General features: G+C 47.6%; 1 protein-coding gene across 1 annotated transcript in view; it reads left to right on the forward strand.

The window, feature by feature from the left end:
- The window catches only part of Armc2 (armadillo repeat containing 2), a 117,997-nt gene that overhangs the window by 13,015 nt on the left and 87,765 nt on the right, over positions 1 to 17,217 (forward strand). Inside the window, exons 4-6 of the mRNA XM_036168994.1 lie at positions 2,237 to 2,311; positions 7,471 to 7,639; positions 15,228 to 15,414. Of these exons, the coding sequence (XP_036024887.1) occupies positions 2,237 to 2,311; positions 7,471 to 7,639; positions 15,228 to 15,414 (431 nt within the window). The remainder of the gene's footprint in view (positions 1 to 2,236; positions 2,312 to 7,470; positions 7,640 to 15,227; positions 15,415 to 17,217) is intronic.

Consider the following 17,217-nt stretch of genomic DNA (forward strand, 5'->3'; position numbering starts at 1 on the left):
TTGGGAGAGCTCTCCAGAGGTCCTGTCCCCTCACATGCTCTGGGTACCTGGTCCTGCTCTCCTCGTCACCCTTCACCATCATCCTGGGAGGCACCTCCTCCCTTTCTGGGGGCTATTTCCCACTTCCTGCGTCCCATGCCTGTCTCTGTCTCGTTGACTCTGCTTTAGGTCAAGCATTTTTTTTTCCCAAAGAAAGGTTGTGTGGGGAGTAAGTGACTTGAGACTTCATTTCTGTTTTCCTTTTTGGGGAGTTGGTAGGATTTTTCTCCTTGTCCCCAGTTGTTCTGGCTTGCTTTTTGTTGTTGTGATAAAACACTGTTTGGGGAAGAAAGTGTTTATTTAGCTTACACAGTACATCGTAAAAGGCAGCCAAGGCAGGAAGGTTACACTGGCACTGTTACAGGACTACAGGATGAGGTTCGATTAGATGAGATTGGGTATCTGACTCTGCTCTGGGTCTGTGAAATTCCATTTCTCTACTGCAGAATGATTGAGTATTATGTTCAAAGGAAAAAGTCTAAGAAATTTCCACATTAAATTAAAAAAGTGTGAAATGTATAGGTTATATAAAGGTCATCATTCAGCTTAAACAGTGATGAAAATTTGAAGTTGCCAGTCAAGACATCTTGAAATGGCCTTGAGCTCCCCGCCCACCACCTTCTTTCCTCTGTGTCCCTACACCTGTTTAAAGGAAGGGTTGCCCTTAGTGACCACTCAGTTGACAAGAAAAGGAGCACACTGAGATTCAGAGACATGTGGGGCAGAGGAAACTCCTGGAGAGACCGGGGGTGGGGGGTGGGGGGGGTGGGGGGGGTGGGGGGGGGGGCGGGGGAGGGGGCGGGGGGGAGAGTACCCTGAAGCCAAGGAGCATATCTGCTGAAAGTGTTTGTAAAGACAGAAACAGTTCCCTTTTGGATTTAGAGACTTTCTCAGACTCTTTAAAAAATACCTAGCAGCCAGTGAGGTAAGACCCCAGAGAAGCCTGCTACTCGAACTCCTGCAGGGACCATGTTAACAAAACTCTTGAGCCCTCTCTTTCTTCTCTCCCATCTGGCTTGTGCTGGCCCCCATACCTTCCGACCTTCCAGAAAGCCAGGGGATGCTCAGAGTCCAAACAGCCCAGGCTCTGGGAATGATCTAAGCTGGCATTCTTGGGCCCGGCTTCTCAGGCCTTGGCACTGACCTGGCTGGCTCAGAGGGTTCCTGTCAGCACCTGGAACCTTCGCAGCCAGGGAAAGCACACTGTAATTTGTTTGTGGCCACCCATTATTGGTCGCACCTGCCTGCTGTGTTGAGACCCAAGTCCATCTTTTTTCCTTCCTTGGCAGCCCCCTGCTTCTGCAACGGCCCTGAGACCTGGGGAACTGGGGTGGGGGGGATTCTTCCTGTTCTTTTCCTGCTGCTCCATTCACTGGTATTCCAGTTTACACACACGGAAGTAACTGCCCGTGCAGTGGATTGAATAAAGTCAGCGGAGGCAGGACCGTGTGAACCAATAGGAAACTGTGCTTCTAACATCATCGCCATCATAGCCAGTCTCCTTCCACCTCCTGAACGTACAAAGCCCAGTTATTTAAGACCTAAATAGTCTTAATCAGCTTTGTATCGACACAGAGGAAAGACAGACATCATGGAAGTGCAGCTAATGCACTGTACATGAACACTCAGCAGCTAGACTTCTGAAAGATGAAGTAGATACACCAGCACCATCAAAGACAGTGTGTTGTCAGGAACCCCGGTACTGCCCTTACCCCCAGGGCAGGACCATGCTGGCCTCTAACAGCATGGAGTACTGTGTCTTCAATGTTTGGCAAGAACCAAGGTCCACGTATTGAGCAAGTGAAACAAAAGTTAATATATTTAAAAAAGACAGGACTCAAATGTGCCTTGGGATAGAGACAATCCAGGACAAGGAAAGTACAGTGAGTATATCGAAAAGTTTTTCTTTTGCCACTTGTGAAATGCACAGTAACATTTTAGTCATGGTCACAGTGCTTCGAGTGGCAGGACAGTCCCAGGTATGCGCAGGGAGAATTACAGGGTGAAAATGCACACGGAGCTGTCACATCTCAAAGATTGGGGGCTTAGGAGAAAGATTTGCTTTCTAATTTTCTTGTAGTGTGTGTGTGCACGTGTGTGTGTGTGTGTGTGTGTGTGTGTGTGTGTGTGTGTTCATGCTTTACAAGTGGCATCATGAAGTGGGACCTCACTGACCCCTTTTCTGTCTTCACATAAGGTGGGGAAGACCTTGCCTTCTCCCTGGGGATCTGAGAAGTCAGGGCAGAAATTGGTCAGGAACCACGAGGCTAGGGTGAGTTGTGGCCAGCTGGAGCCCTGAGATGCTTTGCTAATTGTGTCTCTTTGGCTGGGTTGTGCAGTGGGAATAGTTTGTGTGCCCATGTTCAGAGAGTACTATCATCTAGACCTGTCTCAATTGGGGTTTCTATTGCTGTGAAGAGACTCCATGGCCAAGGTAACTCTTATAAAGAAAAGGATTTAATTGGGGCTGGTTTACAGTTTGGAGGTTTAGTCCGTTAGGTGGGACATGTGGTGTGCAGGTAGAGAGGGTGTTGGAGAGGTAGCTGAGAGTTCTATATCTTACCCAGGCAACAGAAAGTGGAACTGAGACAGTGGGCACAGCTTGAGCATATATGAGACCTCAAAGCCCACCTCCACAGTGACACACTTCCTCCAACAAGGCCACACCTATTCCAACAAAGTCACACCCCAGTAGTGCGACTCCCTATGATATTATGGGGGCCAAATACATCCAAACTATCACAAGAACCTCCTAACATCTGGCCTTCTTGGTGTCTTTGATTATAGCCTAGTCACTGGTTATAATCGTGCATCAAAGCCTGCTGTAGGTCAGGCTCTCAAAGGAAAGTTTTAAGCATATTTGTAATGTTCCCTGATTTCTAAAATCATTGCAATTCATAAGAAAAAATAGTAATGATTTTCTTCATCAAAGTCATTCTGATGTACAAACCACAAGGTGAGTGCTCTCTCTCTCCCAACATGAAGACATTGCTGGGCTTTGATGTAATCTAATAGAAGGGTGCTTACTTAGCATTCATGGGCCCTGGGTCCTATTCTTAGCACTGGGGAGAGAAAGAGGAAGAAAGAGAGAAGGAAAGGAGGAGAGAGAGAGACAGAGACAGAGGGACAGAGACAGTGAGAGACGGAGAGACTGAGGATACAGCCCATTTGGTAGAGTGAGTGCCTTGCAAGCATGAAACCCTGGGTTTAATCCCCAGGCATGCTAGCATGCATTTGTAATCCCTGGGCTGAGGAGGGAGAGACAGCATGATCCCTGGGGCTCACTGGCTAGCCAGTCTAGCCCAATCAGCAAACTCTGAGTTCAATGAGAGAAAGTGTGTCGGAGCTGGAGAGATGGCTATTCTTCCAGTAGGACCTGGTTTCCATTCCCAGCACCTATGTGGTGGCTCACCACAGCCTGTAACTCCAGTTCCAGGAGATTTGTCATCCTCTCTAGCCCCAGTGGGCACGAATCGTATGTATACACCCATGCAGCCAAAACATCCATGCACATAGATTTGTTTTAAGTTAATAAAATAAGATGATAAGCAATTGAAGAAAACATCTGACATTGACGTCTACACACAGCACAAATGGACACATGGAAGGGGAGAAAGGAAGAAGGAGGGGAGGAAGGAAGAGAAGGAAGGAATTGTAGAGTCGTTTCAAAAATTTTTTTTTGCATACATTCCTTTGCATGGTCTCAGTAGCCCGGTGAATCACATTTCAGATGAGACAAATAGTGTGTCAGGGCGGTAGTAAAATGGAATTAGGTTCCCATTATATAAACAGTTACTAACTTTACACTAGGAAATAATACTTTTGATGGAGAGCTGTTACGGCCCTTTATCTCATCTGCCAGGGATAATTTGGTCATCTGCTTGGAGGAAGTGAGCATTCCAGACTTCATTTCCCGTTTTAATGGGTTATTTCCTTTGGTCTCCTGACCACCTGTGACACTTCAGGCCCCTGTAACACATCGTTTGTTTTTGGTGCGTTATTTGGCAGACTTCTTACACCCGGTTTGAGCTTCAAGGGTTAGTCGGTTATCAGTCGCCATTGCAAAATCCCTGAGCAACACAGCTAAAGAGGAGAATGTCTTTTTGCTCACAGTTCCAGAGCTCTTGGTCCATAGTCACGTGGCCCTGTTGCTTCTGGGCCAGGCTGAAGCAGAACATCCCAACAGGAAGTACATGGCAGAGCCAGTGCTTTCTTCATGGTCAACAACAGACTGAGGAGACTGCCTGGGCTAGCCACGCCTCTCCCCCTTTTAATTCTGTCTGGGCCCTAGCTTGTGGGGTGGTGCCACCCACATTCAGGACAGGTCCTCCAGCCTCACAGGCACACCTAGAGGAGTGCCCTGTTCATCCAGGTGCTTTTCAGTCCACTGAAGTCAGCAGGCAGGTTGGCCACACCTCCAGAGTACAGGTATTTTGACACAAGAAGATTATGCTGCCCTTCAGCATTGAGTTATACTTACACCTTTTGACTTTATTATATATGAGGTGTTCATTTTTTTACTCTTCTGATACTATCAGCTTCCTGCAAAAGTCACACTTCGTATTATTTTGCAATAAATTGGTGAGATTAGTCCAGGTGTGGTGGCGCACACTTTTAATCTCCACACTCGAGAGGTAGAGGCAGGTGAATTTCTGTGAGTTCGAGGCCAGCCTGGTCTACAAAGTGAGTTCCAGGATAGGCTCCAAAAGCTACACAGAGAAACCCTGTCTTGAAAAACAAAAAAATAAAATAAAATCGATGAGATTAAAGCATAGAGGGGCAATGCCCTGAACAAATAAGCCACTATTGGTGGAGACAAATGAGTGTGGATTCCTCAGAATAGATCCCTCAGAACTCAAGTCTTTACCAGGCGAGACCAGAGGCCTTGACTGTGGGAAATAATTAAAGGCAAATGGGAGCCAGTGTGGTAACAGGCATGAGCAGCATGCACGAGGAAGGGAGAACATTAATGAGCTCCTGTTCAGAAGCTGAGAAGGGTCTGCTCTCTCCACATCACAGCTGAACAAACTCAGAAGTCATGGCCTTCCGGTTCTCAAAGCCAGTGAAGACTCGCTGTTCCCTGACTCACCCTATCAACCATGCTGAATATCTTATGTACCCTTCTTCTGTGCCTTTCAAAGATTGCCTTTCTCTAAAACCATTGGACTCATTTTTATTTTGTTCTGGTTTATGAACTGATCCTGGATATAAAGGGACAAGAGGAAACATTTTGAAGAATATCATTTTGATTTTTAAAAATCTGTTTGTTTTGTTTGTTTGCTTTTTGAGACAAAGTTTCTCTGTGTAGCCCTGACTGTCCTGGAACACACTCTGTAGACCAGGCTGGCTTCAAACTCCCAGAGATCTGCCTGCCTCTGCCTCATAAGTGCTGGGATTAAAGGTGCAGGGCACCGCTGCCCGGCTTCATTTGAAATACATACTGAGCAGAACTCAAATATAGATGCCTGCGCTCTGTTTGTACATGTGAGTATTTGAGAGGATGTGTGTAATAGGTGACCTCAACCATTACCCCCAGAAATGATCTGATATGGATTTCCCAGTGGATTTTTAAAAGATTTGATGATCAGCTCTTGGGTAGAACTTCTTCATGTCTCACAGAAGCGACTGAGCAGTCTCCCTTTGGTGTCTGACTGGAGTGTTCGAGGCGCTTGCTGCTGCAGGGCTGCTCTTCCCAGGCAGATAATGTTGGACTCAGGGACAGCAGGGTGACCAGGTCACACTGACACTGGGATCGTCTGGCTCTGGGTGGAGGCCACAGACCTATGGAGGTTAGGCCATAGGGAGCTGTGACTGTCAGAAAGCTTGGAAAAGGCCTATATTAAAGGTATTTAAAAAGAAGTTGGGGGGGGGCGGGGCTCATGCCTGTAATCCCAGCACTCGGCCCATGGAGACAGAAGGAGAGTTTGTGAAACGCTGTTTCAAAAAATAAATAAAATAAAATAAAATAAAATAAAGGGCCGGGAAGATGGCTCAGTGGGTAAAATGCTGCTGGACAAGTGTGAAGGCCTGTGTCCAGATCTCCAATACCCATGTAAAGCTAGGCTTGGCAACCCCTGCTTGTAGCCCCGGCACTGTGGGGCAGAGATGGGCAGATCTCCAGGGCTTACTGGACCAGTCTAGCCAAACTGAACACTGGGGTCAGTGAGAGTCCTGTCTCAAAAACAATATGGAGGACTGATTGAGGATGACATCTTGTGAAAAACCTCTGGACTCCCCCCCCCCCTCTCTCTCACACACACACACACTCCTTAAAGGAATGGAAATTTGCCATTACTGTTATTTTCTGGAGGGTGTCTGCATCAGAATTCTTGAGACCTAAAAGTAAGCATTTTTATATAATAAGTATAATATAAATTCTTAGTTTTATGCTTTGTCATTCTTTAATCTGAGTGAATCTAAAATTTAAGTGTCCTTACAAAATGCTTTTGTGGAGTGCAGGATTTGTACCAGGGCTTAAAGAACACATCGGTACCCAATAAATGTGTTTCATTTTTGTATTGTTTTATGAAAGGGGTCTTTCTCTGTAGCTCAGGCTGGCCCCAAACTTGAATCCTCCACTGCAGCCTCCCAAGTGTTAGGTAACAGACCTGAGTCTCCACATGTAGTCCAGCAAATGTTTTCTGAACTAAACCGAGCACAACACTGTTGTGGGATATTTGTATACCGTGTGAAGATGTGTTTGCTGTGATTGGTATAATAAAAAGGTGAATGGTCAATAGCTAGGCAGGATGTATAGGTGGGGTTTCCAGGGAGAGAGAGGAATCAAGGCACACAGGAGATGCCAGCAGACATGGAGAGAAGACAGGAGGTGCAAGAAATAATGCCATGTGATAGAATGTAGATTAATATAAATAAGTTATAAAAGCTAGTTAGGAACAAGCCTAAGCTATAGGCAGTGCCGTCATAATTGATAAGTAGTCCCTGTCATTATTTAGGAGCTGACTGGCAGGGCAGAAAAAGACTCTTTACACAATACATTGCAAAGTGTGCTGAATACATCATATTTACACAACACATTGCAAAGTGTGCTGAATACATCATATTTTCCATTACAGTCTCTTGCACAGATAACTTGGATTTTATAAATTAATATGCTAAGCTGTGTAGCAGAACAGCTCATAGGATACACTGATAAAGCCAAAAAGTGTGTGTGTGTGTGTGTGTGTGTGTGTACATATGTGTGTGTGCATGTATGTGTATGTGTATATGTGTGTGAATGTATGTATATGTGTATGTATGTGTGTGTACATATGATGTTAATTAGGATTGGCTAATGAGATGGTAGACCCAGAGGCTATGGTGAAGTCAAGCTCAGGCACCTGCAGGGGTAAGGCCAGCTCCAGGGTGGTGGTGGTGAGCCTTATTTGAGAAACAGAGACTCATGCCAATCATTCAAAAATCTCTTTACAGAAACCCAGAGCTCCAGAATCTCCCAGCACGGAGGAGGATGCCTGTCCATGCCTCCCTAAACCTCCCCTGGACCCTGTGAAGATAAGAAGGATAAGTGGTGGGCAGTCTCGATTCTACAGGGCTGCATCCCAGGGATCTCTTCTGCCTGGCAGATCTGCTGCTGACCCCTGTAAGGCCGTGTAACATCCAGACAGGCACACTTCTTGAATTTGCACACACAAGCTATTTTATTATGTAGTTTTCCCTGTCCTTAAATGGTTCTTACATAAACTTAGACCTTGTTAATATCAGCCGAACAGTAGCTAAGAAAATTGGTTATGCATTTCCTTCCAATTGTTTGTAAAGAATATCTAAATGTCACCACGGGGAAAAGCATTTCTCTGTAAGAACAGAATATCAGAATGGCTCATGTATCAGAAAGAAATTTTTAGGGTAGAGGGTTTTTGTTTGGTTTTTTGTTGTTGTTGTTTTGGGGTGGGGTTTCAAGACAGGGTTTCTCTGTGTAGCTTTGGAGCCTGTCCTGGAACTCTGTAGACCAGGCTGGCCTCGAACTCACAGAGATCTGCCTGCCTCTGCCTCTGCCTCCCAAGTGCTGGGATTAAAGGTGTACACTGCTACCACCACCTGGCCTAGTAGAGTTTTCTAAAAAGTCATTAATTTCATTAGAAATCATTGATAATTGAGCCACTGAAGTGGCTCAGTGGATAAGGGCATCTCCTACCCAGCCTAACAACCTGAGTCTGACCCCAGAAACCTAAGGGGTGGAAGGTGAGAACCAACTCCTGACAGTTGTTCTCTGACCTCCAGACCTGTGCCCTGACCCCTTGAGTGAGTGTGCACACACACAATAAATAAACCAAAGTATAAAAAATATTTTAAAGAAATGAATGAGAACTGTGAGTCTCATAATGCACACCAACCCCAGCTTTAAAGCTTTCGATCCTTGTGAATATGGGAGCGGAAGTCGAAAGGGACTTTTATCCTTGCTGTACAAGTAGTGGCCGTGTGCCTACACACATAAGTGGAGGCTAAAGATGCCACCTTGGGAGAAGTGTAACAGGTGGACCAAACTCTACCCAGGCACACTGAGGGCTCCCAAGTGCAGGGACAGAAGGAATGATTGGTGGATGGCAAGAAATTTGGTGGGTAATACTGATGTTGGAAAACAGTGAAGTAGGATACAGGAAATGCCTAACACTCAGGGTCTGGAGCATGCAGGGTGAGTGCTCGGGATCTGGAGCATGCAGGGTGAGCTCTCAGGATCTGGAGCATGCAGGGTGAGCTCTCAGGGTCTGGAGCATGCAGGGTGAGCTCTCAGGATCTGGAGCATGCAGGGTGAGCTCTCAGGGTCTGGAGCATGCAGGGTGAGCTCTCAGGGTCTGGAGCATGCAGGGTGAGTGGCTCAGGTGGGCATGCAGGGTGAGCTCTCAGGGTCTGGAGCATGCAGGGTGAGCTCTCAGGGTCTGGATCATGCAGGGTGAGTGCTCAGGGTCTGGAGCATGCAGAGTGAGTGCTCAGTGTCTGGAGCATGCAGGGTGAGCTCTCAGGGTCTGGAGCATGCAGGGTGAGTGCTCAGGATCTGGAGCATGCAGGGTGGCTCTCAGGGTCTGGAGCATGCAGGGTGAGCTCTCAGGATCTGGAGCATGCAGGGTGAGCTCTCAGGGTCTGGAGCATGCAGGGTGAGCTCTCAGGATTTATAACATGCAGGGTGAGCTCTCAGGATCTGGAGCATGCAGGGTGAGCTCTCAGGGTCTGGAGCATGCAGGGTGAGCTCTCAGGGTCTGGAGCATGCAGGGTGAGTGCTCAGGGTCTGGAGCATACAGGGTGAGCTCTCAGGGTCTGGATCATGCAGGGTGAGTGCTCAGGGTCTGGAGCATGCAGAGTGAGTGCTCAGGATCTGGAGCATGCAGGGTGAGCTCTCAGGGTCTGGATCATGCAGGGTGAGAAAGCTGTTTCAGCAGAAGTTGACTGAACTGGGCCTTCCTCATGAGGGATGGATGAAGAGGAGTTGGAACACTGTGACTTGGGTGGTCCAAAGCATCCACTGGGCTGCACGCCTCCATCTGAGCATCTTGTTTGACTTGTGAGCTTTTATTTTAGATCACTGCCAACATTTAAATGGTAGCAGGATCTCACAGTAGGAGCCAGATTTATGTCTTCTTGTGAAAAACCAGATGTGGTGGTACTGTGTCTTCTGTAGCAGAATGATGGGAGCTCAATGGTGTCCACATAGCCTGGGGTAAAATCAGCAGGTCACATGTACCCCAACTCACTTCATGTATTCCCCCCATTTGGGTGATGTTATGGAGGAAGAGGGAAAATGTATGAGAAAGTGTGGGAGCATGCGCCACACCATGATGCCCTAACCAAGTAGATCAGGTATTTGGCAGCTTGCTCACCCCCTTTGTGTGTCTGTTCCGATACAGTCTGTTTCTTGTTAAGCCCCTTCTGAGTGCAGGGTACCATTCTAGACCAGTGAGTCCTGTCCTCAGAGAACCCCTAGTTTGGGATGGTAGAGAAACGAGGTTAGAACAAACAAGTGAGGGGTTCTCACAGGCTGTGAAGAAGATAAAGAACTTAACAGGGTAGCTGGTGACTCTCTTGTCCTCTAGCTCAGGGGCCTTGTTAAGGTGCCTTGAATGGACAACCTGTGGTCAGAGTGTCCACGTTGAAAGGACAGGCAGGCAGAAAGGCCTGATCCAGGAGTGAGCTCAGGAGCAGAAGATGACCAGCCATGGAAAGGTGGGGAAGCTGGAGCTGGAGGTCCTGGGAACATGGACAGTGGCCCTGGCTTGATTCTGCCTTCCATGAGTGGCCAAGACAGCCATCAAGGCAGTGATAACGTGGTTTCTGGTTTTAGCTGAACAGCGGATCTCATGAGAGCATCCCCTGGGGAACTTGAGTCTAAAGTATAGAAATGATCTTGAAAGTATAGTCTTCCTGAGGACTCGGTCCACCATTCTGCTTCTTGGATCCAGTGTCAGGGCAGTCGAGCAGGAGGAAATGGCTTGCCAAGATAAGAAGGGACTCCGGACACAAGGTCTCTTACAGATGAACTTGTCTGTACCTGAGTTCACTTCTTGCTCACTTGTCCCTGTTGGTGTGAAGGGGACCAGGAAGCGAAGCCTTCCCACTGTCCCTGTCCTCAATGCTCCCCCCTCTCTGCTATGGGTCCTGGCCCTGGCTTGAAGGCCACAGCACCTCCAGTCCCTGGCCGGAAGCCAGCACCTCCCAACACACTGGTGGGTCTTCATTCCAGCTCTTTACCCGGTCTCTTTGGCCATGGCCCGTATCTCTGACTTCCGTGTCTACACTCAGGAGATAATGACAGTAAGAAATCGTTGTCATTTAAAAGCACACATCAATTTTTAAAAATGACTCGAACTGCCCCACGCTGGGGTCCCTGTCATTTCTGCAGAAGCCATGCTCTCTATTGTCTAGAAAAGGTGCTTTGTTGGGTCATTGAGGCCCCAAAGCCATCTGAGCCTGGAGACCTAGGGTGTGCCTCTCTCTGGGTGTGAAGTCATTTGTAGCTGACACCCCGTGGGTGGGGCTTGGGTGTAATGACTTAGAATTCCTGGGTGGAGACTAGTGTGGTCATCCTCAAAGGCACACTTAGTGTAGAAGGCAAGTTTGAATCTAGGAGTGGTGAACAATAGCTGACCTCCCTCCCCGCAACCCCAGTTATCCAAACCAGAGGCCTCAGGGCAGACGCCACTAGATCCCAATCCCTGTCACATTTTCCATCACCAAGCGCTCTGGAGCTCCCTAGGATGGATGGAGTCTGTCCTCCTGTTCTGCCACTCCCAAAGCCTTTACCACCTCTTGCCTCACCCCTGCCTTGCTCCCTTTAGATTTTTCCTCAGCCCTTCAGGGGCTGCAGGATTTCAACACAAGACTTTGGGAGCTGTCAGCAGAGTCTGGAGACACCAAGCTCCTAGCCACTGGTGCTGTGAGCAGACGCCCTACCCTTCAATCCTGAGGACCATGAGAAATGTTCATATTCTGTGTCCCTAGAGCATTAATAGGCGCAGAAGGGAATACTCCAGATAGTATCACCCCTTTTCAAAATCCTTCAGAGGACCTCTGTGCCTCCAAGAATGATGATCACACTGAGTTCCAGACAATTCCAGAGGATGCTGCTGCAAAGCTTTAATAGCTGTTCCTTGGAAATATGTCCAGAGTTTAGGCAAGTCAGGAAGGCACTGCTCATTCCTGGCCATTGTGTTTTCTAGAGGGCAAGAAAGCCGTTCCAAACAGGACAGAAAGCTACTGAGTGTTCATTCGGTCCACGTTCCCCAACTTGACCTGGCTGTGGAGTCTCTCAGGAACCCAGTTGGGCAAATACTAGTCTGTTCTAGAAGGCAGAAAACCTTTTTTGTCAAGATCTGGACAGTAAATATTTTAGGTCCTGGTGGTCCATTCCATCTCCATTCAGTATATTCAACTCTGCCATCACAGTGTGGAAGTAGCCATTGCTGATTTATGACTACTGATTTTCATTTGTCATAATATATTGTTGCTCACTTGGTTCCCCCCACACCCAGCCCACCCCACCCATCCAAAATTATAAAAGACCATCTTTATTTGGCAAGTTACTATAAAACACAAGGCAGAGCAGATTTCCTGGCCTCTGCCCAAAGGGTTGGAGTCCCAATTCCTTTGCAAGCACAGCTGACGTGGCCTGGCTCTAGCTAGGTCTATCCCAGGTCCTCAGGCATCCTGGGAGCTGTGAACCTCAGAGCCTGCCCACCAGCAACCTACTTCTCTCCCAAAGTTCTACGACCTCCTGAAACAATTTCACCAGCTGAGGACCAAATGTTCAGACACACCTTCAAATCCTAACAGCGCACCCCCAGGAGTGCTCCCCACCTTCAGTCCCCCCCCCCCCCCAGCTCGGTCAAGCCTCCAGCAGGACCCATGGCATTATTTGCTGGGCTCAGTGCAAAAGACAAATTTGGAGAGCTTCATTTAACGATCAACCCTTTCAAGGAGAGAACGGCAGGATGTCAAATGGAGCAAGGTCATGCGTGCTGGAAGCCGGCCTCAACTCTGGACTTAAGCTCCTTTTTTAAAAAGTTGTCTGCTTCCTATTGACCCCTTCCAGGTGCTTCTGAGACCACATCTCCTCTCCAAACTTTCCCAGATCAATTCCCAGCCCCTCACTTCTCACGGTCAGCTTGCTGCCTGTCTAGAACATTTATTTATATTTGATATCCACACCTCTGCCTCTCTGTGTCCCCTCCCAGATCAAGCAGCTTCAGTGTGCTTTCCTGTGTGCAACGCGTCTGAGACAGAGCTGTTTCCAAGTCCTAACCCGAATGGAGGTTTCTGTCTCCTCTTGAAGTTGGCCCATGGTCCGCAGTGGAATTGAACTCTACAGGTGTTGCACATGTGTATCAAGGGCACCGAGAATCATGATGTGTACTTAGGAGTTGTGTTTGTTTTCCTGATTTGGACTTGGTTTGCTTGTTTTTTTAAAAAAATATATATATTTTATTTTTATGAATGTTTTGCCTGCATATGTGCCTAGTATCCCCGGAGCCCAGGAGAGAGTGTCCGGTCCCCTGTGGGTGCTGGAAATCAAACCAAGTCCTCTAGAAGAGCAGTCCATCTCTCCAGTTCTGCTTGTTTGTTTTCTGAGATAGGATCTTGCATCATAGCCCTGGCTATCCTCAAACCCCATACGGAGGCCAGGCTAGCCTTGGACTTCCGGCAATGCCCCCCCCCCCTTGAGGGCTAAGATTACGAGTGTGAGCAGCCACTGTGACTGGCTTCGCTCTGCTTCAACATCTGGAGTCAGAGCGAGTGTCAGGCCAGCTCCCCTCTGTGGGAATAATGACATTGGGTGCAGCGTTGTGCGGACAGATGAGTCCGGCTCCCTGTCTACAGTCCTGCTGTGTTCCCCTCTGGAAGGTCTATGAAGGCTGGACTTTTTTCTCTGGAGACTCACTTGTGCGGCACCTGACATGCAGTGTTTCTTGATAAGTATGTGAAGAGTGCATGAATGAAGAAAATGCTAAAACCAGAGAGAGAGGCTGAGTGGTTTCTAATCTCAACCAGTGCGTGCTTTGTCAACTGGAAGTACGGTTGTTTGCGGTGGTGTGGTAGAGAGCAGGTGAGTAGAGCTGAGGCCAGAGAAAGGGTTCTTGCACCGCAGTAGAAATAACACTAAACTCAAGTTCTGAGGGAGTCAACACCATGCACGGCACCGTACTAGGCCCCAGCAGTCAATTCTTACCGGGTGCCGGACACGGAAGTGACTGGAGAAGGTGGGAAAACCTCTCAGAGCTGACGCTCAGGTGGCTGCCCTTGAACCCAGCCTGATGGAATGGAGGCCAAAGGCCTCGCCCCCCCCCCCAAACACAAAAGCCCTGAGCCAGGCAGCTGTGGGCGGTGACCCCGAGGCCCCACTCTCTGATGCGCTTAGGTCGCTTAGCATCGCTTTTTTTCAGTTCTTAATTTTCTCATTTCAACCAGTCTTTAAGGCTCCTCACAACAATGCGGTGTTTGAAAGCAGGGCAGGCCGAGGGGCTTTGTTGTCATTGGCTCCCATTTGTTTGCTGGTTTCTGAATAAGGATAGAAACCCCAACCCCCACCTACACCAGGGAGAGCTATCCCTTCCTCCCTTTCCACACAGACAAACTATTCCTCATGTCCCTTTGCTGACAGGAAAGTTGTATTTTTCAGTGTTAGAATCTGTGTCCCCAAACTCAGTATGCATTGGTTTTGGAGATGGGCTGTGTTCTCGGAGCCTACCTGCCCCTCTTTAGGAAGCCTTCTTAGAGGGTCGCATTGTTTCTGCCCTGGCACCTGGGACCAGCTCTCTTCCTCCAGGGCCTCTCCGCAGTTCCTCCTCCACCACCCTGGGCACACTCCTGCCTCAGAACCCCTGGGCAAGCTGGTCACCCTGCTCCAAACATCATCACCCTCTCGTGGTTGCAATGGCCCACCTTCCTTACCCCAACACCCTCCACCCCCCATGAGAATTGCTTTCTGTCTCCCTCCCAATCCTTCATTCTTTTTCTCTTTTCTTCTGCTTGCCCTTATCAAAACACACTGTGTGCTTTGTTATTGTATACTATTATTAAAAGACCCATGTAAGTCCTATGAATAAGGAGATCTCTGTCACTGATACACGTACCACTTGTACTTGATACTCTATTCATTGTATTAACGGGTTTTGGTGTTGTTGTTTGTTTCTGTTTCTTTGGGCTGTTGAGGTAGGGTTTCTATGTGTAACAGCTCTGGCTGTATTTTGGTTTTTGACACTAAATCTCTTAGAAACCTAGAATTTGTTATATAGTAAAGGCTAACTCTGGACTCCTTAACTTCTTCCCTCTACCTCCCAATTGGCTGGGATTACAGGTGTCTGCCATCACATTCAGCCATAAATTACTTTTAAGTGGAAAAATGCTAACATTACATTTAGGAAGAATTATTCTTCGGGGGTGTAGGAGTACTTAGTGGGATAGGTAGTTTATAAACTTAAGTGCCTGTGTTTCTCTTCAGGTAGACCTCAAGCCAATAGAGATAATATCCCATTCATTTTTTTTATCCCCAGAAATGATGGTGCTAAGCCTAAAATTGTAGGAGAGTTTTATTATGTTCAGTGAGGTTTTGACCATAAAAACTCCAAACTTGATTACAAGCCGTGGGTAGCTTTTATATAAATGCATAGACTACAAACAAAACATTGAAAGGCAGCAGTCCCGGAAGTACGAAATGTGCTGAGACCATTTCCTTGCTGTTGCAGCAAAGACCACAGAGGAGTCCAAAGAGACCGAGGGGGATTCCACGGCAAAAGTACATGGGACTTATTTAACAGCATCAAATGCCATTGGTCATTTAAAGAGTCACCCACTCCAACGTACCTACGACCAAGGCTTCAGAGAAACCAAAGAAGTGTCCAAGGAACCACCATCTCATCTCCGGAGCGGGGGGTCAGTATTCTTCATTGTGGATTTTTGGGTGAGGGTAACTATCATCACTCAGCGGTTCTCTGTCTTATGCAAAGATAGATTTGTTCTCCCTCTTGTATAAGCATGTTTTTAGTTAATGCATGATAAGAAAGGGTTTTTCCCTCCTTGTGGTTGAGTAGGGTTGGGTTTCCATTATTCCCTACTTCCTGCTTTGAAATCCTGCTATGCACAATGGCCAAAATGGTGCACCATGGGGCTGTCAGATAAAGGGGAAGTTGGACGGTTTCAGCCAACCCTGCATGACATGAGTGCGGCTTCTGTTTCTGTATTATTTGGGGTTCTTTCTGGGCCTGGGGCTCCCGCGACCACCTCTCGCTTCAGTCCACTGTTGTAAAATCCACAAGAAGGGACTGTTGTGCTACTCTCCAGGAGAAACTTGGTTTACACATTCGCTGTGCTAACTAACTAGTGGCCAACACAGGAACACTCCATGGGATTGGTTTGCCCCTCATACCTGAATGGTGGGGAATTGTTTTATTTTATGTATCATTCCCAGAAGCCCTTTCGTACCACACTGAGAGTCAGTGGAGAAAGCAGCATGTGTGAGCGTCATGTTCATTCCTACCATGGTGATTTACTAAAACCTAACATCTCCGGGTCGGAGCAGCAGACAGACCAGAGGATAGGCCCAGGCCCCACTCTTGGCCAGTACTGGTGCTAAGATAAGCAGGGTCATTCAGTTAAAGATCTCTCTCTCTCTCTCTCTCTCTCTCTCTCTCTCTCTCTCTCTTTTTCTAGAACTTTCCATTGGGTCATCATGGACAAATGCCCGGTTCAAATTTGTTTAACAAGATTAAATTCCACAGGCCATTTTAGGCCCCGAGTCCTTGATGCTCTCATTTTAGATTTTGGATCTGATGTTGGCCCTCCCTCATGGGCTCACCCCACCCTCACCCCCCCAAAGTGGCCACTGGCCACTTGTTAGTTTAGCTGAGCTGACCTTGTCTGCTGACACAGCCTAAAGAGTGTCACACAGAGAATTTATATTAGGCAACCTAGAAGTCGTTGTGATGTTGCTTTGCATTCAGAACATTTTTCAAATTAAGGGAAAGATGACATGTCTCCTTAAGTGGAAGAGGATTTCAAATTAGGGAGCTGAGCACAAGGCGTCAAACAGGCCCTCCCAAGCAGTTCTTTTCCAGTTGGTGAGCCATGCACGCTGTGGAAAGCAGCAGGGCTCGTGCCCCACAGGAAAAGAGAAGCATTTATCCTGCTGCAGGCAGCCTTACAGTAATGCAAATCCACTAGATACAGGCAGACAAGAGCGAAGTCATTTGTTTATTTATTTCCATGAAACTTCAGATGCTGTGAAACAGTAGGACACGCCAGGGTTCATTATGCCTTGGTCTTTTGGGACAGCGGGGCGGGGAGGGGGCATTTTTAGTGACATGCTTTCTCCCACAAACGGCAAAGGACAAGCCCAGGCAGCATCTCTAAGTATTTTCCATTTGCCTCATGGGATGGTTGTGTGGAGTTTGGAGTTTGCTCTCACGCTGTTTCTGCCCTCCTGATCAGTCTCTACCTCCTTCCAGCACTGGGCGGAATTTTCTGAAGCAATGCCAACAGAAAAGTTTATGTGGTGGGGCTAAAACAAAGGAGAAAATGGAAACTCTTAGTAATTCTCTCATTAATTACATGCGTGGATCAGTTGGGGACACGTAATAATTGTTTCTTGTAAACATTTAAGTGACTGTAATTCCAAGAAATGGCCTTCGCTAAGCCGTGGAGTATTCCCACTTTTGCTGGGTGCATCCTCCCCTCAAT

The sequence above is a fragment of the Onychomys torridus genome, chromosome 19 (assembly GCF_903995425.1).
Source record: "Onychomys torridus chromosome 19, mOncTor1.1, whole genome shotgun sequence".
NCBI lineage: Eukaryota > Metazoa > Chordata > Mammalia > Rodentia > Cricetidae > Onychomys > Onychomys torridus.